This window comes from Gordionus sp. m RMFG-2023, chromosome 5 (assembly GCF_954871325.1).
Source record: "Gordionus sp. m RMFG-2023 chromosome 5, tfGorSpeb1-WG-v2, whole genome shotgun sequence".
Taxonomy (NCBI): domain Eukaryota; kingdom Metazoa; phylum Nematomorpha; class Gordioida; order Chordodea; family Parachordodidae; genus Gordionus; species Gordionus sp. m RMFG-2023.
The window spans coordinates 22050462-22076258 of NC_088779.1; the positions used below are offsets into that span (position 1 = coordinate 22050462).

The 25797-nt window shown below is 26.5% G+C and overlaps 1 protein-coding gene across 1 annotated transcript; it reads right to left on the reverse strand.

Moving 5' to 3' along the window:
• Positions 1-1815: 1815 nt before the first annotated feature.
• Positions 1816-25520, reverse strand: LOC135930440 (arf-GAP with GTPase, ANK repeat and PH domain-containing protein 3-like). Its single transcript, XM_065467236.1, has 19 exons — positions 25203-25520; positions 25095-25153; positions 24965-25052; positions 24833-24918; positions 21512-21653; positions 13096-13230; positions 11645-11950; positions 11217-11344; positions 8882-9052; positions 8298-8402; positions 7511-7682; positions 5722-5991; positions 5430-5506; positions 4268-4505; positions 3994-4111; positions 3604-3708; positions 3198-3285; positions 2729-2989; positions 1816-2601 (listed from the first exon to the last, which is right to left on the reverse strand). The coding sequence occupies exons 1-19, from the start codon at positions 25369-25371 to the stop codon at positions 2479-2481; spliced, it is 2841 nt and encodes a 946-aa protein (XP_065323308.1). The 5' UTR covers positions 25372-25520; the 3' UTR covers positions 1816-2478.
• Positions 25521-25797: the final 277 nt, after the last annotated feature.

Here is a 25797-nt window from a genome sequence, read left to right on the forward strand (position 1 = left end):
GGATCACAAATTAAATTCATACGTACATTATGTGATGATAAATTAAATCTTTCAACGTGGATTCAGATAACGGTCATTCTGCTTGGTTTAAATACTCTCGATAATACGCTTTTTTTAAATAGATTGATTACTCGATAACATAAGTACTCCTGACCCGAGCTAAGTGCTCAAGCTGAAAATAAAGTATTTATCAAATATTTAACACAATAAATGACTTTTTACTTCATACGGAAAAAGATTATATGATATATTTAATTTACTTCGAAGTCCCAAGTTCAAAATAGAATTATAATAGACGAATTTTAAATATTTAACACAATAATTTTTTTTCCTGAATAGAATATGAATGATATATAATAAAAAAATGTTTGCTATGTATCAAAAAAAAGAACTTTCTAATAAATTTTTTTTGTAGAATACTAATATTAACTAGCTGACAGTGACTGCTTTAATATTTAATTTTATTTTAAAAAAAATAGAATACCAAAGCCGTTTAATGCCTAGTTTTTTTTAAAAAAAAAAATTAAACGAATGCATTCATTATCTAGTATTATAGTCATTTAAATTGGCAAAATACATTGGAGAATGTAATTAACAGGAAAAAAGAAATTTATATAATTTCGAAAAAGCTAATTAACACGAACGAAATATGGGTTTGAATATTATTTATAACATTCGAATTCTTTAAGCCTAAATACACAAACTTATTTAAACGTAAAACGTTAAGGTATATAATATTTTATATACTTTGATTAGTTTTATTAAGAGGTTTAATATACTCTCATTCTCTTCTTTTTATAATAAAAAAGTGATTTATTAAAGCATACATATAAAAAAGGTCATTTTGCGGAACGGGAATATGAATTTGTGGCATGACATGACACTAAATTTGATTCTCAAAATATCAATATTTAAAAAACGGTTGTATATTGGTAAAGAGCACTAGAGGTCTGCAATAGGCCGGATTTCAGCCTGCCCGCTCATACTTCGGGCGGAGGTTTTCTAAATGACTTTTAACATTGAGGGCGTGGGTAAATTTTTAAATATGTTCTAGGCGAAATGAGCAGAACAGACTTGAATTTATAAAAAATAATAATTTTATTTCATAATATAACATATTATAAAAAATACATTAAAATAAATAAATAGAGCCAGCCATTAAAATAATATTTAAACATTAGGCAGGTGGGCGGGTTAAAAAAAATTTAAAGATAAATGGGCAGGCAGGTAAAAATTTTTTGAAAAAATTATAAGTGGCGGGCGGGTTAAAAAAATTTCAAAACATATTACAGACCTCTAATGAGCACCTCTAAAAGACAAGCAGGATAATAGGCCCAGTATATTGAATTTAGGGAAGTTTCGCTGGTATAGGACATTTGTAAATTTTACTAAACTAGTAAGCTTTGATGAATTACCATGTTTAATCGTGTGAAAACTAGATCAAAATCGACTTTACCCTATTAAATATTGAGCCTCCCCCCTTAAATGTCAATGATGAAATTGCATCGTATTGTTGTGTTAGAAGATTACAATGCCTACATGAGCGGGGAGTAAGAGACATTTGCCTCCATATATTTCTTAGGGGGTAGAGTTTGAAAAATATTTTGAGGGTGGGGTAAAACGAGGGATATTACCTTCAATTTTATCCCTCATGTGGAAGCTGGAGGAGATCCTGACTAAAATTACCATCTCCAAAAATAACCAATTTTATAAAAATTAATGTTCTTAATCAAATGTGATTTTTTTTAAAAAAAATTAATTTATTATCATTTTATAGTATAATAATGTTTGAGACATATATATATTTTTAAGTTTAGTTTTATAAATTTTCGATGGGAAATGAAATACAATACATATAACGTTCACGCCATTATAATGAAAAGTTTGTCTAAATATATAGGTTACAATTTCGAGTCCCCAGAATTCTTTAAATTAACAAATGTTATCTCCATTATAATGACTCACATTTTTAGGTTTGTTTGGTCGAAGAAGTACGTGAGGGTTGTTCGTTGTCAACAGGAGATTGGAAATGCGATAATGATAATTAATTTTTTTATTTAAAAAAATAAATATTTTAGTTGTCTATTTTCAATGTTAAAAAACTGAATTTTATATCACTTATTTTTTAAAAAAAGCCTTATTATATTATATAATATAGAACAATCTCTAAGGATACTTTTTATTGTTAAATATAAAATAAATATAGTCTATAACTTATGTTTTTAAAAAAAAGATTATGTTTATAAAAAAAATAGCATATAATACATATTATGTCTTTAACAAGAAATATGTGACACGTCAATAATAACAATTATTGAGAAAAAAAAAGTTCATCGTACAATTATTAATGTTTGATAAGTTCATGAATGATGAATTTTGGTAATATTTAAAAAAAAAAGGATATGAAAGTCAGTCTGTATTGCACTAATAATCTTGAATTTAGAACGTCTTTTAGAGTAACTGCTTTTATATTCCATTTTAATTTGTAGATAATTTCATGCGCTTTGATAATACGTTAATACAGTCATTGGCTCCAATTTTTCTTGCTAAATCTAAAGCTGTCAAACCATCTTTATCTATTGCGTTGGGATCAGCGTCATTCTAAACATAAATTTATGTGAGGTGATACTTAATTTGAGCATAATTTTATTATACTTAAAATAATGATTTCACACGTCTTATTCAAATTATAAGATAATACCCCTTAAATTTGATTAAAATGTATTACCCATAACAATAGCTGGGTTATAACTACGTTACCACACATTGCAGCTATATGTAGCGGGGTCTTTCCCAAGTAAGATGGATTATTTAAAGTGCACTTTTTGTTGACTATCACGTTATTTTTATCGGAGTTTTTGGAATTTGGAGAATTATTTATGATACTGGTAGGATGATGAGGTGATAAATTTGAAATTTGCTGGGAGGAATGAGCTAGAAGTAGAAGGACGGTGGGCAGGTCTCGATTTATAATGGCTTTGATTAAATGCTTTAATTTATTATTTGAATTTGTATATTAATAAGAAGATATGTTTTTTAAATTAATAAAATGTTTTCTGATTTTACAAAAATAATTTTCAGTGTCAAAATTTAATTTAGAATCTTAAATAACGGCTTATTTTAATTGTCTATAGTTTTAACGCTTTTAGGGTTTCAATTTGATGTCCAAAAATTAATAATCAAATTTAATGTCAAACTTCTGATATCAGTAAAACTGGAAAGAGGAGAGGAGGCAAGAATTCTTTATTCTCGTATTTTGATCGTATCCATCTTTCTTTTTCTTCCCTAGAATTTTTTTTTGAATAAAAATTATTCGTTTATAAAGAAACCAATAAAATAGCTTGCTATCTTTTTTGGCCAATAATAGGTAGCGGCGTTTATTAAGTAGCGTTATTTTTTTAAAAAAGGTAATGTTTCAAAATATATATTCTTTTATTTATATTTCAAAATACAAAACATGATTGCAATTTAAAAGATATGAATGATAAAAGGAAAAAGTAGGCTAAAGGTGAATTAAATATTAAATAAATAATTTTCATACCCTGATCAGACGTTTAAAAACTACTATTAGCCAAAAGAAATTCAAGAGAAAATCATATAAACCTAGGGCTAGAAGGAGATGGTTTGTAACGACCCTTGACTTGCCGCTCGTAAACGCTATTGCATATACTGTTTCCCAAGCTTTTCATCAGGGCTAAATATTCGGGCCTAATTATATTAAAATATATTTTTTATAAAATAAAAGAAATAATATAATTTGTTTTTAACAAACCTACTATGAAATATTTCTCAGTAGAAAATGTATTTTTATTTTTTGAGATATTTCAATGTTCATTTATATTAATTAAAACAGTACCGATCTCAAAAAATAAAAATCATTTTTTTAAAACATATATTCACTTTCTTTCTTTTTTTCTTTTCTTCTAACAATACTTATAAATTTAATTATAATCTAACCCCAATATATATTTTATCATTTCAAATTTTTTTTACGGCCAATCATCCAATTGTAGCGAACGTATTTTGCTTATATGAACTCCCAGATTCCTATGTATACCGCTACATTCTATGCACATCAAGGCTCCGAGGTTGAGAGATGCCCATTCTGGGTCTACATACACATGAAGATTTTAAATATATATAATTTAATAATAGAAAATAAAATAAGTTCTTAATTAAATATAGTTAAAAGAACAAATTAACTTTATAAACTAAATCAACTATTCATTAATAAATAAATAAAGAAAATGTTATAAAAGAAAGTTACTTGGTGTTTCACAGTCCACGCAAAAAAGGTTACCAGCAACTCCACTCTTGATAGCCTCTAAGCTTTCCGCACTCTTAAGTTTATTAAAAGCTTGCACACTACCGAAATCACTGTCCAAGGCTAAGATTTCCGAATTATTAGGGTTGTATAAGTTATTGAAAGGTCCCTGGCGAGAATGGTCCTGAGAAAGCCAGTTTAGGATTTGGGCTTCGACGCAACGAACCCAAGATTGTCTTTCCTATATAAAAGGGAAGTAGTAAAGTAATATTGATTTGATAGTATAATATTTACCATCAAATTCATCTTATAGTGAGAAAACCAGTTTTTTGGGGAAATGTTACTTTCTATTTTTTAAAAAATATTAATACAATCCTTAGGAAAAAATATAATCTACCAATGTTATAGTGCGAATAATTTTTCATTCTTGCAATCGTTAATGTTTTGCTGCAAACTTTTTAAAATTGTGTTGTGTCTAGTGTTGTTAAAAAGACCGCCTTATGTCGATTTCAAAAAACAGCAAGAATAAGATTTTTGCCAAAATAATATTATGTAAGCCTTGAAATTTGGCAAATAGAAATCAGAGCCTTTCTGCCATCAATGAATAAAATCTATGCAAACGAACGAATAGTTTAGAAGTAATTGAAGCAGAAGCTATACCATTCGAGTCATTAAGTATTTAAAATTGTTCTTTTTTAGGAAATAGTTCAAAAATAGAGATGACAAAGTCTGCATTGGATGATGGAAGATATATTCAAAAATGTCAGTCGGTCATCTTGTGATGAGATTATAATTTAAATATCGACTATTCATTAATATATAGGAAAGTTTTCTTAGCTAGTGACTAGTAACTAGTTATTTAGTATACTTACTCTTTTTTCTTTCTTATATTTCATTTTTTATTAGTTCTCAAAAGCGTAAAAAGATAAGCTTTATCATAATCATCACTAAAAAATTCCTTAATTATTAAAATTTTTACCACACGCAAATTCCGAATACCATCGATTTCGAGATATATTTGTATTAAGTCCCAAGATATTTAAAAAAAATAAGAATTATATTTTATAATGGAGTCAAAATAAAGATTAAGAATGACTTGAAAATGAGTATATGATTTTATTTGTAAATTTTAAACATGATAAAAATGATTTTTTAAAATAAATACCGCTGCACTGGAGGCGTCAAAATGCCATTGCTTGTTGTCTAAGGATACTATTATAAAATCGTAATTTTCTCCGTTTTCTGTCAAAAAAATAATTCATTTTTGGTACTTATAATTAGATTTTGTCCCTGATTTAAGAATATAATTAATACTATCGTTATATATGGGTTTTGATTCATAATAGTTTTTTTCTTTCAAAATCTTTATTAAAATTTTGCAAAATTAATAAACTAATTTTAATATCCCTCAAAAAAAATTTTTTTTTTCTAATCTCAGAAAATGAAATTTTTTAAACCTCCGCTTTTGTTCCGTCGATGTTTCTTCTTCAACATGGGTGTGCTGTTACATACGACGTTTCCTTTGGCGTTGTTAGACCCAGTTTCAACTGCTTGATTATCAATTTGATTCATTTGGTTGTTGATTGATTTCGATGAAAAGCTACTTTCCAATAATCCCAATGATGGGGGGTGATTAGAAACGGGGGAATGCGAATGTGAGGTCAAATGTTGTTGAATGTTGCTGTTGAGCCGTTTGATGAAACTCTGGGAAACCGATGAATTTTGGCCTATGTCAAATACACGTATAAATTATCAATTAAAGTTTCGTTAAATTTGGTCAGCTGCATGTGTATAATATGTTATTTCTAGTGTTGTTAAAAATTACTTTTGAAAAGTAACAATTAAATCGTTAAAATGGTATATCTAGTTACATTCGTCGAATTTAATTTGTAACGGTTTACAGATACATTTTAATAGTAAGTAGTTACCTGGTAAGTTACTTATCTATTATTTATATACTCATCATTTTTAATATAATCTTTCTAGCAAAAGTTACTTGTAACTAGATATTATAACAACACTAATTATTTCATAAGACACCGTTTTTTTAAAATATATTATATTATACGAAGATATAGAAAATACACTTCAGCGTCATCAATGTAGGTCCAAAAAGTTGAACCTATCTTTTGTGTTAATAGATTTACTTATTCTTTAGCCAACTCCAAAACGGTTTAGACAAGTTTTTATCTTAAAAAATTTGTCTCGATTTTTAAGATGAGACGCAACTTGGTGGTATATTATAGTTTTGATAGCAGTAGAGATGTTAGCCAAAGTTAAGTGATTTCAACACTAATTTTAGTGTGGGTTCCAAATTCAAGCTTAATTATAAAACATATGTTTGTAACTGACATTTAACATTATTGCCTCTATTACCATCCTTCTCATTAGTAAATCCAAAATATTTTTCGAAACTTGGCCAAGGCAAGTCGGTATTTTTGGTGATTCTTGTGGAAGGGGAAACAATTTCTATTACAACATTTGAATGTCATCAAATGATGAGTCAGAATTCATACTATATTCGGTGTCAGTCTTATTCATTCGTATGATAAACCAACTTCAAAATTAATTTATCATAACATATTAAAAATATAATTTTTTGGATATATTTATTTTTTAAGTAACGACTTACTTTCGGCCGTTATATTCCAAAAAATACAACTAGTTACAATTTTTCAAATGTAGATATTTAAAGTTATTTTTTGCAAAAATTTAACAAGTTGTATTTGACTAGTTACTTTAACAACACTAGAAAAATATAAATGAGTCGAGCAAAATTATATTTAAATATAACTTATTAATTTTCAAAATCAAATAAGTATTTACTCGATTTTACCTGAGATATATATACAAGGAAGGTTTTATTGATTTTGTAGATTAATTTTATGAATATATTTTTTATTATTTAGTTATGTTTTGAACTAAATTTAAAAAAACTTCTAATTAAATATTTTAAAAAAATTGTAAACGTTTTTGTTAAAAACTAAAATGATATCCTAAAGATTTGTATTATAAGTGAGAATGTAGGATGCTATTATCACGGATTCTTATGATAGAAAAAGCCATTTAAAAAATATATCATGTCAAGATAAATAATGTACGAAAATATACCATTCTCAATCAGAATTATCGGAATACTATTATTAATTATTGATATATATGAATAGCTTTTATTTTATAAGAAACACAAATAAATTTTAAAGCTACGAATTTTTTTTTTCAAAAAAAATGAATATAATAAAGAACCTAAGGAAATTTTGTTAAAGTCTAAATGGATTTGATTGGCGTTGACATTGTTTGAAATAGACGAAGAGGATGTTGAGGAAGGAATAGTTTGTAGTTGCTGATGCTGACCCGGCACCTTAACTGTGGTGTGAAGAAGCGATATTTCTTTGCCATTCTCGTTGTTCATGTAATCCTACATAATTTTAACAAAACGTTATATTTGTTTTAAAGTAAATAAACCCTGATAAACAATATTCGTAAATTAAAAGAATGTTCTGAGCTAACATAAAAATGCTAAAGGCAGAAAAATATTTTACAATCAGGATGTTACCTAAAACTAAGGATCCTGTTAGAACCTGATTTGAGTTCAGTAATTTTTAATCTCTTTTGCGGGTCAACGCGAAGTTAATAGTGAGCGATTTTCAAACATAAATCCGAAACTATTTAGGTCCGAAAATATCTCGATCGGCTCTCATTTGATCCATTTTGACAAAATGTCCAACTAAAACCATTATAAATTTCGGAATCCCTGATATTAGGATGACAAATCAAGCTGAATGGCGACACCAAAATGAACGGAATTTTATAAACCGTAACCAAATCGTTATAAGAAAATCTCAAAAACCCGAATTTACTATGCCATAACTAACTAATACAAATTTTCTCAAAAAACCGGAATGAAAACAGAACCATTGTACTTATAGGCTCAACATCCTGCCAGTCATAATGTAGTTTTATAACAAAATAATTTTGCTATAGAATAAAACATTTAAGCTTTTAAATAGAATATTTTTTTTAAAAAAAAAACCTGAATATTGGAATGATAAACCAGAGTGCCATTGTTATTTAGAGTGACATATTTTTTCTTCCATTCCTTGTTGAGAGATTTGGAACTTTTTTTGTATAGCCAACCCTAAGTTTATACAATAAAAAAGCATTAAAATTTTTTTTAATGAATACAAGCTAAAATTATTTCGATTAAGTCAAATTCTAATGTTTCAGGCCAGATCGTGAAATTATAATTTTATGTATAGATTGCATCTCACTTTGGCTAGTGTTGTTAAACGGCTCGATTCGAGCCAATTTTAAAAAACGACAAACTCAATATTTTATCCAGAAAAATATCACGCAAGCCTGAAAATTTTGCTCATAGATATTACAAAGGTTTGGTCTATTATCAGCGAAATCTCGAGGGTTATGCAATATTTTTCTGGCCAAAATACTGAGTTAGCAGTTTTTAAATAGGCTCAAAACGAGCTATTTAACAACTCTACCCTTGATACACCTCTATTTTAAACTCCAACATCGAATATCTCAAATGCAAAATTATAGAATCACTCTAATAATCGACAGCTGATATTTCTACTTTTTATTTAAAAAAAAGGAGCAAACTTGTTTTATAGGTATAACCCGTCCTATACCCATGATATCGGCATTGTTTTGAGGCACAAAACTGCCTTTGGTCTTTTTGATATTAGACTGGCTCGAAAGTCCAATGGGATTAGATGGATTGCTAAATATAGCAGACATGTTGAGGCTATCTTCTCGTTTAACGAAACAATTCTTAAGTGATAAGGTTAATAATTTAAATATTAGTAGTGATTTGTAAATATGGATACGATGATTGACATGGCAAAAATGAGCACATTTTTGGTTAACCAAACTAAAGGAAGAAAAAAAAATAAAAATTTCCTCCCATATTTTTATAAGAATTTTTTTTATAAATAAAAAGTAACATCTTATGATAATATCTAGTTAAATATTGGTCGATTAATTATATTTTTAGAAAGCAGGCGCGTGCGCATGAATTTGGTCTGGGGGGGGGGGATAATAAATTTTTTTAAGAAATAATATTTTTAATTAAAAATACTAAGCATAAATTTATTAGGATTAATAACTTTTCTAATACACAATTTTAAACTAATGTGAATTAAAAAAATTATATATATAAACCGGCATTTAAATGTGAATCATAAAATATAAAGTGAATATAACCCATGATATGAATCACTTAAATGACCCAAAATTGAAATTTGAATTTTTTGAGCTTTTAAAATATATAAAGTATAAAAAATTTAAATGTTGTAAATATAAATTAATACACAAAAAGTTTCTTAGGAATAATTGTATTTTGTATGTTTTGAGCTAATTTTTCAATTATCAATCCTTGCTTGGCGTTAAATGTCTATGAATATTCAAAAGATCCAAATCATTCAATCTACTTTCAGATGTTGTATTTCATAGGTATGTTTTTCACAGACTTGCAGGCCCGGCCCCCGAGCCGGACCGTATTTTAATTTATTTAAATATACCCGGGCCGGGCTCGTAATTTTTTTTTAAAAACACCCGGGCTGGGCCTGAAAATTTTTTAAGAAAAAATATCCGAGCCGAGTTGTATATTTTAAAACCAAAGATTTGAAATCGCCATTCTATAAATATCAAAAATAAATATAATTTATTTTAAAAAATCTGAAAATTTTTTTAAAAAAAACCCGAGCCGGAAAAATTTTTTTAAAAAAATCTGGGCCTGGTCCTGCAAATGGTACCTCTGCAAGGCTCTGTTATTCTTCTTAAAAAAGTGAAGGTTCTCTCATTAGTTTACTAAGGAGCTGCTAATATATATATAACCATTTTAATAATTGGGAGTATAATCTAAAATGTGTTTGAAATAAAAGCATCCATAGCATTTTTTGGGACTGTATCAACCATAGTTAATCTTTTAATCATAGTTATTCAGCTAATAAGGCATCATAAGATATTTTAACATCTTCATGATAAAAATATAACAAATATTTATATTTTTTTTCTATCACCATATGAAAAAGGTTGGGAGAGGGGACATTTGTTTTATAATACTCTTCTACTGATCCTATATTAATGTTTTGATGATGAGCTTGCTTGCTGCAAGTCGAGGGGGACAAATATTTAACACGTATAGCTCTGCTTTTGACTCAACAATAACATATAAAATATGAAATTCTTCAACAACACTAGCTCTATTTCCTTGAGTTCTAATAAAATGCTCTCCGCTATTCTCATCTTCTTAATCAAGTCAATGTTATGTTTTTGAAAAGTATTACATAAAATAGTTGTATAATTAAATAATACATTCTAATGAGAAAAAAAATTTGGAATAAGTATTGAATCCAATAATTTTCTTGCTTCTGAGGAAATATTTCTTTCAAGCCATTGTGATATTTCAGTAATAGCATTAATAATCAGCTCTTCTAACTCCAAAATAGCTGTTACTGTGGCGGAGACTCGATCTCGTTGGACAAGCTTGCAATTTTTTTCTCCCTGTTGGACAAGGAGTTTCAGAGATAATTATTATTTTATTAGAAATTTAGATAAATATTACGCCACTAAAATTTGAAAATAATAGGTAAATTACGCCAAGGAAAACTTGAAATCGAAATTGATTGATAAAATAACTTAGTAGATGAATGTGATAAATAAATGTAATTATATATATATATATATATATATATGTGTATATATGAGATAAGAATAAATATTAACAAATATAAATTAATATTAACAATAATATTTTTGAAAAATATAATCCGGCATCTGCATTTTTTGGCTTTTGGGGGGGGGGGGGGGGGGGGGGGGGATTTGTCTCCCTGCCCCCCCCCCACTGCGTACGCGCCTGTTAGAAAGGATTGGAATAAGAGACTTAATAAATTGATATTTTTAAAAATATTATTATTTTTATCTAAATTAAAACTTGTGAGTTTCCGTCTATTTTTCCGAATTTAGCATTTATCGGAGTACTATTAGTTACAGTAGAGTCGCCCCTTTCGTGAATATGATGGAGTAATTCATGGTTGGAATTAGAAGGATATGGTATTCCGCCTAATATATTATATGGGAATATAGATATAATGAAGGAAACTCCGTACAAAGAAATTGAAGATAGAGAAGCATTCTGTCATGGCAGTTCAAAGAGACGTGCCAATAAATAACTTTTAAAATCTTCATAATATAAATCACCTTAATCCCAAATCAAACACAAAAATCTAAACAATATTTTTTAAAAAAAGATGTTGTTAGTTAATTTATTGGAAAATATTCAGAATAAAGTGTTTAGACATGCTATTTATCTCATGTGAGATTCCTAAAAAAATGTTTAAATATATTAATATAGAAAAAAACCATTAAAGTTATTAGGATGAGATATTTTATCGGCTTGAGATCTAATTATGGGTGCTAACGCGTTCTTAAATTCTATTCTAGAAACACAAGATGGCTGGTTTTGAGAATCCGTGGCGATATTTGAAAATTTTTTAAGATTCGTTGTAGATACGTTACTGTCCGATTGAAACCCATTATTGTAATTAGGAGACGAGTGATTTTGGGGATAATTAGGAATAGGGCTTTTTGTAATATTAGGATTATTCAGAGTTGCCATCATGCATTTTTTGAGTTTCCATTGATCTCTTTCCAAGATTTTTTCGCAGACTTATTTAGATATTTATTTTTATTAATAATATTAATTGGGCAAAATAATTCATTATAATAGTAAATCGTCCTAAATTTAAAAAATATATTTATTATTGTTTTTCGAAAAGCAGACGATGGATTTAATAAAAATTCTAAATATTTTAAATTTTTTGTTATATAGGAATTTGCTTAATATCTTTATTATAAGGTGTGGTATAATCACTTTAAACGATATATTTTCTTAACTTGGGCAATACTTCGTATTACAAAATCAAATTTCCAATTTTTTAGGCTCCGCGAAAGGGTAGTGTTGTTACACGGCTCCATTTTTAAAAATGGCTAATCAAATATTACAACCAAAAAATATTACGCATGCGGATTTTACTAATAGTCTGCAGAGAGGTTGCACGTCTGTTAGAAATCTCGAGACCTGCGAAATATTATTTTGACTAAATTTTAATTAATAAAATTGGTATCGAGCCATTTAACAACACGAATGGAATAGCAAATATAAACGAATTCCCTTTTATAATTTTATATTTTATAAAACAATAATTAATATTTTACTTTAGTAATTTCTTTAAAAACAAAATGATATTCATAAAAACTAATTTAAAAATTATTAATTTTACAATCCTTAAAATATTTTGCTTTCCATAAAAAGAAATCGGGAATTTTTTTAAAATTATACTTTAAGATGTTGAGAAAATTCCTATTAAAAATTTTAGTTTTATGTCTGCAAAACTTGTTGAAATATATGAATGTGATTATAATTTAGGAGTATTATCCCTCGAAGTTTCTATTATCTTTTACATATAAAAGTGTTTGCGTTTTATTTAATGTGCGAATTGACAAACGTTTTTTATTGCGTTAAAAAACGCAAAATAGTTTGTGTTTTTTCTATTTATAATAGAAAAATGTCATTTCAATTTATACAATCAAGCGCTTTTTAGAAAAACACAACAGTAAACGTTTCTTCTCAATTTATAAGCACTATTAGACAAAAATTAGGCTGCATTTATAATATGCGCGATTCGCTCAAACGAGGCGAAATTTTTCATTACCTAATTTACATAATCAAGCCTATTATAAATACTGAGCGAAATAAGCCATATATCAGAAAAAATATCAAATCAATAATATAAGTTAAAAGACATAATTACCATCGAGAAACATTTTATCGATGCCTAGTCCGTAGGTTGAGCAAGTTTCGTAGTAAGCGCATGCACGAAGGTCGTCGGAAAGCTTTTTGGTTTTGGCTTCGTCTATGGTGGCTCGATTAGAGGCTGATACATAATCTAATTAGTAAATATATATATCTTTTAAAAAATAAATACGTCGAAATTTCTGAAGTCATATAAATATTATTATATTTATTCCTAGAGTTATATATATATATATATCATTTTATTTATAATTAGTATGATTGGGTAATAGACGATTTTGATTGGCTAAGGCTAAACTTAGCTGATTTTAAATGGCTAAGGCTAAGCTTAAACCAATTTTGATTGGCTAAGGCTAAGTTTAAGCCTATTTTGATTGGCTAAGGGCAAGTTAAAGCCTATTTTGATTGGCTAAGCGTAAGCCTATATTAATTCGCAAAGGCTAAGATTATTTTGATTGGCTAAGGATGAGCGTAAGATGATTTTTACTAGCCAACGCTCTATTTTAGTGTAAATTTAATGATAGTGTAATTCAAAGAGTGATAATTGTCATTTTAAAACTTCCAATGTTTTTTAATGAAATTAGGTATAAATAAATATTAATATAAATTAAATAATATTTTATCTCAGAAGGGTGACAATAGTCATATTTAAACTTTTCCACTTATTATTAAAGAAAATAGGTAATTTGTGGAAATTTGATAATAATGAAATTAATAAGGTTGACGTCATCTTCGTCATTTTAAAACTTTCCCAATATTTTTTTAATCAATAGGTGAAAATGATATATCTGATGTTTCATTTAGACATTGTCATTAATTCAGTTATATTATAACGAATATGACAATTGTTGACCTTCTGAATTAAATTATATTTAAAGCAAAGAAGAGCGTTAGTCAATCAAAATTAGCTTAAGCTTATCCTTAGCCAAACAAAATCAGCTTAGGCTTAGTCTTAGCCAAAATATATCGGCTTAGGCTTATGCAAGAATAAGCCGATCACCCAAATATAATAATTAGACAATGATTTTGAATTAATCTATATTATTTTAATTGAATAATATTCGAAAATTTTTATTTATATGCGATTTCAAAATTGTAATGCCATTGAAGGTAAAAGGTTAGGTCAGGCGTTGCAATCGGAATCAAGTTCGATTTTTATTTCGCACTGTGCCTAGGCATTCAGAATTAAAAAGATAAATATTGAGTAAACATGAGATGGCATTTAATTGGTCAATTAAGTAAACACCCAAGCAGTGTCCTGGTTCATCTTACTTTTAAACATTCATCAGTTTATCCGTCTATATAGTTTCTTCTAAACAGCCTAAAAAGAAAAAGGCTTAGATATAGATTTACCGCATATTTGTTTTATTTGTACGTAAAAAATGTATTAATAATAAGTAATATTTATTTAAGCCGGTGTCCAAAACCATTATAAATAAATTCGAAAAGTTTCAAAACTTTTGCAAATTTTAAATTTTTTAATGAAATCGTAAGTTAAATCTTTGAAATTTATAAAATTTTCTAAAATTATGTTTTGAACATGTTTTTATAATTATATATAAAATAATTTATTTATTTATTTTCATCAAAGTTTCGAAAGTATGTGAATTTAATTTTTCGATGTTTTGGACATAGCCTAAATGTATACGTTCGTTCTTTATTCTAAATAGGATGTCTGAGTTCAAAAATCTGTTTAGCCGTTTAAAAAATAAGAAGAACCAGGACACGACCTCCATATTTATTTTCTCATTCTTTTAACTCGTTAATTTCATATATGAAGTACCCATTCCATTCATTAGTATATCTATATTAATCAAGCATTTAATGAAACCTTTTTTTGAGAAAAGAAATGTTGCAAAAAATTTAATAAACTTATAAAAAATGATAAATCAATAATTATATTAAATACATCAATTTTTTTGATATTAGACTGTGTCCAAAAAACCATTTTAAAAAAATTCGAAAAATATTAAAACTTCGCAAATTTTAATGAAAAATCATGTTAAATTTTTTCAAATTTAAATTAAAGAATTATAAAATTGCTTATCTAATTAAATTATGACAAAGTTTAGTTTCTACTAAAGGGGCAAATTAGATTTTTTTTTAAAATATCTAGACACTATATCGAGATACCAAAATGTTGTGTCCGTTCTATAGATACATTTTGAATTAATTTTATTTCCCCTTTTTTTATTAAATAATTTTTTTTCAAATATTCCTATTTTTTTGCATTAAATTTATTAAAATATCTGTCAGAATTTATTTCTTTCCATTCAAGACAGGTTATTTTTTACACGAAGGATCACGAAAAAATAGATAAATAATAAGTATTATAAATTTTCAGATTTATTAATATTAGTGATTAGTTAATGATGACAAAGACACATAATCTAAAGATCATCAGCAATTCTCAAACTTGATTGAACTGGCTTCTAGCCAGAAGATTAAAAGAAAGGGAAAAAATAAACTGACACAGCGATTGGTCAATAAACTTTTAAAATTTCCGAAACTAATCCCAAAAGAAAAAAAAATAGATTATATATCAGAGACCTACAGACCTGGCCCTAAGTTCGGATTAATATTGTAAATCGCCATTATTAGCTATAAAAATGAAAAGTAAACATAATATATTTTTTAAAAATCCGAGCAGGGCTTGAAAATATAAAAACCGAACCGGGCCGGGCCATGCAAATGGTACCTGTGCAGATCTCTATATCTTTTTCAACACCCACTCAAGAGGATATAGTAAGGGTATAAATTTTAAAACCCATCAAACCTTGACTGATTATCATACAAATGAGTGTAGTGATGATTTTAATAAATTTAAAAATTGTCCTAGATGCTATTCGTGTGCCGATAAACCTATAGGAGGTCTACATGATGCATAAAAAATCTAACCGGCGCCCGAAAATCAAGTATAACACTATCCTACCTTTCCAGCGCACCAGTTGAAAGAACTTCTAGTATGGCTAAAATGTGTTTAAACGAAGATGTAACGTGATAAAAGCTAACAATAATATTTTATAATCATTTAAAAATAAAATAAAATGGGTTAAATTCTTTGAGTTTTAAGAATAGATTTTTAATTTTAGAATTATATACACTTTACAAGATTATAATTAAAAAATGTATTTTAATTGTATCTGTGCCCAGATACATTTTAGGTATCAGTAAAAAAAATGTCGAAAATTGGTTAAATATTCAGAAAATGACCATTCAATTAATTTTTAAATGAATATAATAAATATCTGATAAGGAACATAAACTTTGATAAATCTACATTGCTGATATAAACATTTACGGAGACTTAAAGGTAAATAAACATGAGATAAAAGATTCCCTTCTCATATTTTCATAATCAAGTTAAATTCTTGTAATATTAGGGTTGGTTAATATAAATCAAATTGATTAAAATATTAATTACGATTTTTAAATCAGCAATTTAAATCAATATTTTTAATATTTTTATTTATTAAATATGATCAAAATACTTATAATATAATGAAAGGTAAAGACTTTGACTCAAAAATTATATATTTTTTAAAAAATCCAAAACCAAATTACAATAGTAATTATTACTTATTTTCTTCTTTTTTTTAAATTACTTGAATCATTTTCATTTTTCCAATTTCAATTTTTGACACAATGTAATAAAATAATTTAATTATAATCTCAATATGGTGAGAAAATTATTTTAATATTCTGAATTTAAAATAAATAGGGTTGCACCGATATTTTCGCCGATGTTTAAAATTATACTTTCAAAAGTATATGTAAAATTTAAAATTTTACATTCAGGTAAATGACCCCATAAAAATTCTAAAAAGCTGCATTTGAATTAGATTGTTAAAAGGCTCGATTTGAGCCAATTTTTAAAAACGGGAAACTAAATATTTTGTCCGTAAAATATTAGGCAAGCGTGAGTTTTTCTCATAGATAGCACAAAGGTTTGGACATCTATTAGAGAAATTTTGAGACTTAAGCAATATTTTTCTGGCTAAAATATTGAGGGGCCTTTTGTAAAATCGGCTCAAATCGTTTAACTATATTACATGTAATTCTGTATATTTTTGCCACGTAAATATGCTTTTAAATGATATTACGATATTGATAAATCATATCAAGCTTAGTCCCTTTTGTAAAACAAAATATTAAAACGGAAGAAATTTTTAGTGTTCTCCTCAAAATCGAGAAATTTAAACAATCATAAAAAATAATACGATTCTGTCTTTCTATTGGAGATTATTTTTTCAAATTTATAAAATATATCTCAGAGGCCTGCAGGCCCGGCCCGGGTATACGGGCCGGCCGTATTTTAATTTTTCAAATATACAGGGGCCGGGCTTGTTAAAACCAATATTTTAAATCGCCATTATTAGCTATGAAAATTAAAAATAAATGAAAATATATTTTTAAAAAATCTGGGCGGGCTGTGCAAATGGTATCTCTGCAGGTTTCTGATATATCTAAACTAATATTTTAAAAAAGAGGGATTAATAATTATATTTATTTTTTTGATTCTAAGGGCAAAATAATTTTTTTAAAAAGTTTTGAGGGTTAAAATGATATTTAATATAAACATAAACTTCTAAAATAAATATGTTATCGCTTACAAGTTATGAACATTCCTGACTTTGAACATCTGCCTTATATAAAAATTTCATATTTATTTTCAAATCCCTAAAATAATAATCGTTTTTTGGTTTTCAAATAACTTCCTATTAGAAGGTAGGCGGGGGCCGTGTAAATTCCCGTGTCCCAAAGTGTCCCACCTGCGAATGAATGTTAAATTTCTAACCGTAATTGGAAGTGACAGGCCTTTCTAGGAAAAAATCCCAGAGCGTTATTGGGCGTGAACATATATTTTGCGCGAAACAAGGGAAATTTAATTTTTTCTAAGAATATAAACCCTTTTAATTTAAGTTATTTTAGAAAAAATAATACTTCGAAAACGGTGAAACATCTATACACACATTTTATTTAATAAACAAAAGGGCGTATATATTTTAAGAAGTTTAGAAAATTTAAGAACTTTTATAAATTTAACAAAAAAAATTGATTATGATCCAACTCAAAGAAATTGCCTATACAACAGCTGAATTGGTTAAATTTCTATTCGTCTATTTTTATATGTACATGACCTGTCAGATTTGACAAGTTATTAAATAAATGCTGCTGCAAACGTAAAATAAGTAACACTCGTTATGTTTTCAAAAAGGAAACGCGTTACACTATTCAAAAAAGGTAACACGTTACTTAAAAAATATTATATATATGAATTTTCTTTTTTTTCCATAGATAATAAAATTATACAAAATTAATATTTTATAAAATAAGTTAATTTTTTTATATTTTTAACAATTGATTTTATAAATTTTGATCAGATAAACAAAAGGGTTAGTGCTCGACATAGACTTCGCGGAGCTAAATACACATTCAACTTGCGCAGAGGATTAGAGGGTGTATTATATTTATTTAATAAATAACAACATTTAATTTGGGAAATTTATTAAAAATATTTAAAGAATGATTTTCAAGGTAACTTGTCAGATATGTCTTCACAAGAATCTTCATTTAGATCCCTCACCAATTTTTTAAATCTTTATCAGAATTTAATCTGAATTCAAATTTTTACTCATATATTATTTTTAGATTTGGACGGCTGGACATCGAGGTTAAAATATTTGAATGGGCACAATCTAAGCTCATAGACTTATCGCCCTTAATTTTCATTATTTATGTAAAATATTGTCAGGGCAGATTGGTATATTCTTTATAAAATAAATTAATTTAGAGAATATAGATTAACATGCCTTCATTGATTCAATATAAATTAGATTATCAATCTTGACTGTATAAAATTCAACAACAAAAATATAATAAACAAAATAAGAAGAACTTTAATGGTTGATCTGAAATAAAAACTAAATTAAGAAAAAATTTTATGTTACTCCTCTGTAAAGTAACGTCGTTACATTTTTTTGAAGAAAGGAAAAGCCAGCCATCGGTTACCTTTTTCAAAAGGGAGCAACGCATTCATTTTTTTAAACGTAACGAGTAACACGTTTTTTTTAAAGTAACGTTTTTACAGCACTAATAAAATTAAATTCATTTTATTAAAAAAAATAATTAATATATCTTCTAATCAATATGTCTCAAACCTTTAAATAACCCTAACCCATATCTCTTTAACGTTTAATCCTATTCCTTACTTCAGATACTTGTTTAATTTAAAAAAAATTTCACCCAATTAAAAAATCTCCTTCATTTGAACATTCCTTGAGCAGAACTATTATCGTACATTTGAGACTATTAGAAATTTAAATTTGTAATTTGGAAAAAAAATTTACCTACTTTATTTTAATTAAAGTCTACGAATTTTGTGAATTATATTATTTTTTTAAATAAGATTGTGACTAAAACTTGTTTAAAACTTTTAAGAAACTTAAAGGAAAAAGTTTTGAACACATATGTTTTTAGTAATGTTGTTAAACGGCTCATTTTGAGCCGATTTTTAAAAACGAAAAAATATTGACTAAGCCTCGAAATTTCGATACTATATGTCTAGACCTTTGCTCCTTCTATGAACAAAATTTTCAGACTTGCGTAATATTTTTCTGTATAAAATACTGTGTTAGCCGTTTTTAAAAATGGGCTCAAAACGAGCCGTTTAACAACACTAGTTTTTAATCATTTATTATTTTCTATTTAGAAAAAAAAAGAGGTTTATTTTTCCATTTAGAAAAAAAAGAGGCCTTATTTCCTGATTTTTGAATAAAATTTTGAAAGCTTTTCGAATTAAATTTTTGACATTTTCGACACAGCCTTAAATTTCCCAAAAATAAATTTAACCACAACCAGTTCGGCTTGCAGTGTATTTTCTATAACCAATAATAATTATTAAAAATAAAAACTGAAAGAATAAAATTATTTTCAAAAATATTGGCAATCTTCAGTTTAAATTCTGAAAAAATTGTTCCCACCTGTATTTCCTATTTATTTTTTAAAAAAAAATCGGTAGTAAACATACATTTTTAAAGGTTGTTGTTAAATGGCTCGATCTAGCTAGCAAATTTTAAATAAAAACTTTAGCCAAATTAATATTAGGCAAGCCTCGAGATTTCGTTACTAGATGTCCAAACTTTTCTGCCATCTATGAGCAAAATTTATAGGCCTGCGTAATATTATTTGTCTAAAATATTGGGTTAGCCATTTTTAAAAATCGAGCCGTTTACATTAAGTTATTCTATACAAGAAACCAATAGAAATAGAAACAAATCACGTTGTAACAATTATACCCAGTTATCTTTGAGTTCTACTTAACCTAAAATGCAACCGATTTTCCAAAATAAACGAATCGCATGAACCATTTAGTAAATAGATGGGGGCGGGGGCTTTTTTTTAAAAAAATACCCCATATTTATTATTCTCTTCCGAAAGAGATATAGAAAATTAAATATTTATACCTTTTTAAAAAAACAAAAATATAAATAATATATAAATGTGGTCTGATATTATAATCCCATAAAAAAAGTTATAAGAAATTTTATCTATTTTTTTAACTACTCGAGATAAAGATCATAAGTAATTATAAAATTATCGGACCAATTATCAATGAGATCGATAAAATGGCGGAAATATGCGTTTTGAAGAAATAATACAAAACGAATGAATGTACATAAAATCGATCTGACGATATATTCTTTTTAAAAAAAATTGGCAAATGGACGAACCCATAAAAAACAATTTCCCCATTTGATTATAAGATACGGTGGCGAAATGTCGATCCATAACTTATCCATAACTTGTATAAACTCAAGTTAGTGTCTTTTTTCTGTCACACTTTTATAGTAAGTGGTTTGCCGTCATAAAATTTTTACATTCTAATTATTATAATTATTTTGATGTAGTTAAAAAAAATTGTTATCACCCCATCTTCCCCACAATTGTGATTTATAAAATTAAAAAAGTGACCTTAGAGATAAAAGAAAAGAGGAATAGTTCATTTTTAAACATGTTTCTTTCAGACAATATATTTTTAAAGAATATTGGAAAATAATAATTGCAAAAATTTATGAAAATAATCGCAAAAGCATTCCTCAATTAAACCGTTGTTATAATATAGAGATAGACTGGGATATATATTTTTATGCATGGTATATTACTTATTGATATTAATGCATAAAGATATAAATTGTCTAAATAAATAAAAAAACGTAATATTAAAAATTAATTTAATGTAAAGTAAAGTAAATCACTTAAACTATGGACAAATAAAAATTGTACTGATATATTGAAAAACAAAAAAACTTTTTATTAAAACATTCATAATTAATTAGATAGATTAACATTGATAATTTATATCATAAATAAGCTATAAATAAACAACATTTAAATTAGTTATATATTGTTACCTTGAGTGCCAACCAAAAATACTGGAATGTCAATTAATTTTCTCATATAAGAAAGTTTAGAATAATAGTTGTAAACTGTTTGAAAGGAATTCTCATTTTCCACACTAAAAACAAATATCACTGCATCTATCCAATCTGAAAACTATATTAATTTATAATATAAATATTTTATCAACAAATGTTATTTATAAAAATTCATGAACTACTAATATTAGAACCCTTATATTGTTATATTTTTTCAAATCCAAATTCACCCATAAAAAAATTTAACAATTTTAATCAGGCCATTCCAATCTGGTGATTTTTTTTTTCAATTATCCAAACTTTTTTTTCTTAGATATATAATGTTTGATCCAATCTAATTTCTTTTTATTAGACTGCAGAAAAAGTTAAACATTTAAAAAACAAAATCTAAGGCCATATCCTAGGTTGGCTTAATAATTAATAGCCCGCTACCAGGGTTGGGCAGTATCGCGGATATTTGTATCTAAGATACAATTGTATCTTTTTTAAAATTTTGGAAAGTATCTTGTTTCCAGTATCTAAGATACATATTATTTAAAAGTATTTGTATCTTAACCAACTTTGTATTCAAAAAGATACAGATACTTTAAAAAAAATTTATATTGGTTAATTTAAATAGTATTAAAATTTAAAATGATATTGTTTTAAGATTTAAATGAAAAATTTAATCAAAATTTAGATATTTTAAGATATGCAAACAATTAAAACTACCATATTTGAATCTTTTTATATCTGTCTATTTTAAAATTATGGAAGAAGAAAATAGAATAATATGTTTATCTTCGTCTTCAGATGATTCTTCAACCGAAAATTATAACAATAAATTTAAACAATAAATTTAAACTAAGCATACTTAATGGCAAATTTTTTGAAGTACTTCAAGATGATCATAATAAAGAAATTCAACGTGACTTTGGTATTGACGAAAAAGTTGCAACTGTTACAGATAACGGCTCTAACTTTAAGAAAGCTTTCAAGGAGTTTGGATATTCTATGGAAGCTGTAGAGAATGACTTTGACATCAATGATGATGAATGTATAGAATTCGAAATCATTGAAAGTATTATTTAATACTTCTTTAAAATTTATTATGATATTGTAAATTTTGTAAAAAATTTTATTCAAATAAAATTATTTATTTGTTTATTTAAGGGTCTAAAGAAGCCTCAATAACATTGCCTCAACACATTCGTTGTTTGTGCCATACGATAAAATTGCCACAACAGATGTCGAGAGAGCTATTAAGGATTTTCCTAACATTTCTAAAATTTATCATCCTGCAATAGCTAAATGTACTAAGCTATGGAATGCAAATAATAGGCCTAAAACTGCAGAACTTATCAAAGCAGTTTTAGGAAAACAATTAGTTATACCTTGTTGCACTAGATGGAATAGTTTGTATGATAGTCTTCATAGTTTATTAAAATTTAAAGGCGAACTTCCTAAATTATGTCAAAAATTAGAATTTCCTAAATTAAGAGATATTGAAATTCAATATTTAGAAGAATATTGCAATATAATGGCCCCATTGGCTATAGCGATTGACAAAATACAGAGTGAAATCAACTGCTATTATGGAGAATCAGCTCCAATTTTAAATGTCGTTAAAATAAAATTACAAATTTAATTCAAACCAATCTACAATTTTGCAAACCATTAGCTGTTGCCATAGAAAATTATTTAAATAAAAGATTTAAAAATATATATGATTTTGATAACAATGTTAAAAGTGCATTTTTGGCAACTATTTCTCATCCCTATTTTAAAAATCGTTGGATTGATGGTGAAAAAAAAAAAATACCTTCAGGATTTGTTATTACATGAAGTTTTAATTGTTTTTAAAAATAATATTGAAATTAATACTTCAACAAAATCTTCAATTGATGAAGATGATGATTACTATTGCCTTAAAAGTACCACATCCAATTCTAATAATTCAATAAATGATATTGAAATAGAGGTACTAAATTATATGAAAGATGACATGCGGAGTATAAATATGTTAAATAGTTATAAATATATAAAAGAAATATTTATTAAATATAACACAATATTACCCTCCTCAGCCCCCGTTGAAAGATTATTTAGCTTTGCTAATATGGTTAATAGATCAAATCGTCAAAGATTGAAAATAAATCATTTGATAAATTAATAATATTAAAAAATAATGCTGATTTATGATGCTGATTTATTATTATTTACTAATTATATAATTATTAAATGGAATATCGCATTATCTTTTATAATAAATTTGTTATTTTCAACAATTTATTTTAAATATTATTTTATAAATTTATATTATAGATAAGAAATAAAGCTTTATACATTTTGATTTTGACTATTTAAAGTTTTTAAAAAAAAGTATCTTGTATCTTAGATACTTTTTTTTTAAAAAAATACAAGTATCTTGTATCTTATATCTTATTGAAATTTTTCTAAAGTATCTAGTATCTTAAATACAAAATTTTATAAAGTATCTGTATCTGAATACAATTTTCTGAAAATTTGCCCAACCCTGCAGCTAACCATCTTTTATATTGTCTAAATAGCCAAAAAAGCAAAAGAAAAAATTTTAAAAAACAAAATAAACACAACCAATAAAACAAGAATAAAATATGAAAAATAGAAATGCCACCAAATACTTAAAATAAACCAAAATGGGTGTCCTCAATCAAATACTTTTTATCCTATACTAAAAAGCAATTAAGTATCTAAATTAACTGAAGGATAATTAAAAAAATAGTATTATTCTTAAAAATAGTAGGAAAACAAAATAAACTAAAATTTTAACAGTCCAAGCCCCATCTAAAATAAATTAAAAAATAGGTCCAAATCTAACTAAGTCCAAGAGAAGATATGTCCAAATCCAACCAAGTTTGGAAGGATATGACAAGTTCTTAATGAAGGGCTCTAATTAATCCTACATGCAGTCTAAAAAGATTTTCAGGTCAGACATCTTGCTAAATATTTTTATAGGTCAGGCAGAAGTTCACAATTTTTATTAAGGCTAGAAGAATTAATTGTAAAACCCAATTTGGGTCAATATTTAAATAATTTAATTAGGATATTTGCCAAATCAAGAGATCCCAACTTTTCTTCCATCTATAGAAAATCGTAATATTATTTTGTCTAAATTCTTAAAATCAACCTGAATCATGCATTTAACAACCCTACTTTTCCTTCAAAGAAAAAATTATAAGTTAGGCCAGACAACCAAATTATTTTACACTATATTAATATTGTATTGAAGTTAAAATAGTAATATAATTATAAAAACAAAATAATCAAGCTCTTAACTTGTTGATCAGGTGGACCTGCTTCATCTCTTAATAGTAGAAGATAACTTTGGCCATTTAATTTAACTTCTTTTTTGTATCTACCACCTAATATGTTTGTATTATTCCACAATTACTTTTTTTTTAAATTTACCATCTAAGCCATCTTCTTGGGTATATCGCCCAGTTAAATATCTATACACCAAAGCAGCTTTTCCACACATATCATTTCCTAACAATCCCTAGTTTTGTTTTTTAATGTAAGATATATATAATTATATCACTATTTTGAATTCTTTAACATTTCTAGGTAATGTCCACTCTTGATTATTAACAAATGAACCTATATTTATGTATATTTAACATAAATATTTAAAAAATATCTGGAATACTTTCAATGCATATTACATGATCTCTAATTTGTTGATGCAAGGATTTATCAGGAATCAAATCTATCAACTCATATAGTGCGTAAATTGATGGGTGAACGCTTTCAAATCTTTGAATTTCCTGACAAATAGCAAGAGAAATTTTTGAGGGAGTATTAGAATTTAATTCCATTTGGAATGATAAAAGCTACTGATTGATAATATATGTGATACTTTATTGTCATAAATGCATTCTTTATTTCTGAGTAAATATTGATATTATATCAAGGGATAACGATATAATATACTTTGTGTAAATAAAAGAAAATATTATCGTAAATAAGATAAAAGGGATAGATGTATAATATTAATACAAGGAATAAATCAGGCTTTCGAAGTCAATCACCATAAAATCAAACAGATTTTAACTTAGAAATATTTAAAATGTTGACACCAACCAATATGTTTATAAAATTTTTACATATTCTTTATGGACTCGTATTTTGATAAAATAATTTCTTTCAACAGGTGCATTATTTTCAAAAGAGCTGGTTGATTAGTATTACATTTAAAAACTGTAAGGATTACCTTTTTATACGTTGATTTTTTATGGTCTTTA

What these genes read in the sequence shown, in the direction of transcription:
- LOC135930440 (XM_065467236.1), bottom strand. Translation starts at nt 25,371, where the DNA reads ATGGAATTAAATTCTAATACTCCCTCAAAAATTTCTCTTGCTATTTGT. An exon ending in CGATAAAATGTTTCTCGATG is followed by an intron (nt 11,951 to 13,095) that starts GTAATTATGTCT and finishes TATCTAAATAAG; the next exon opens with TCTGCGAAAAAATCTTGGAA. An exon ending in TCGACGGAACAAAAGCGGAG is followed by an intron (nt 5,507 to 5,721) that starts GTTTAAAAAATT and finishes TTTTTTTGACAG; the next exon opens with AAAACGGAGAAAATTACGAT.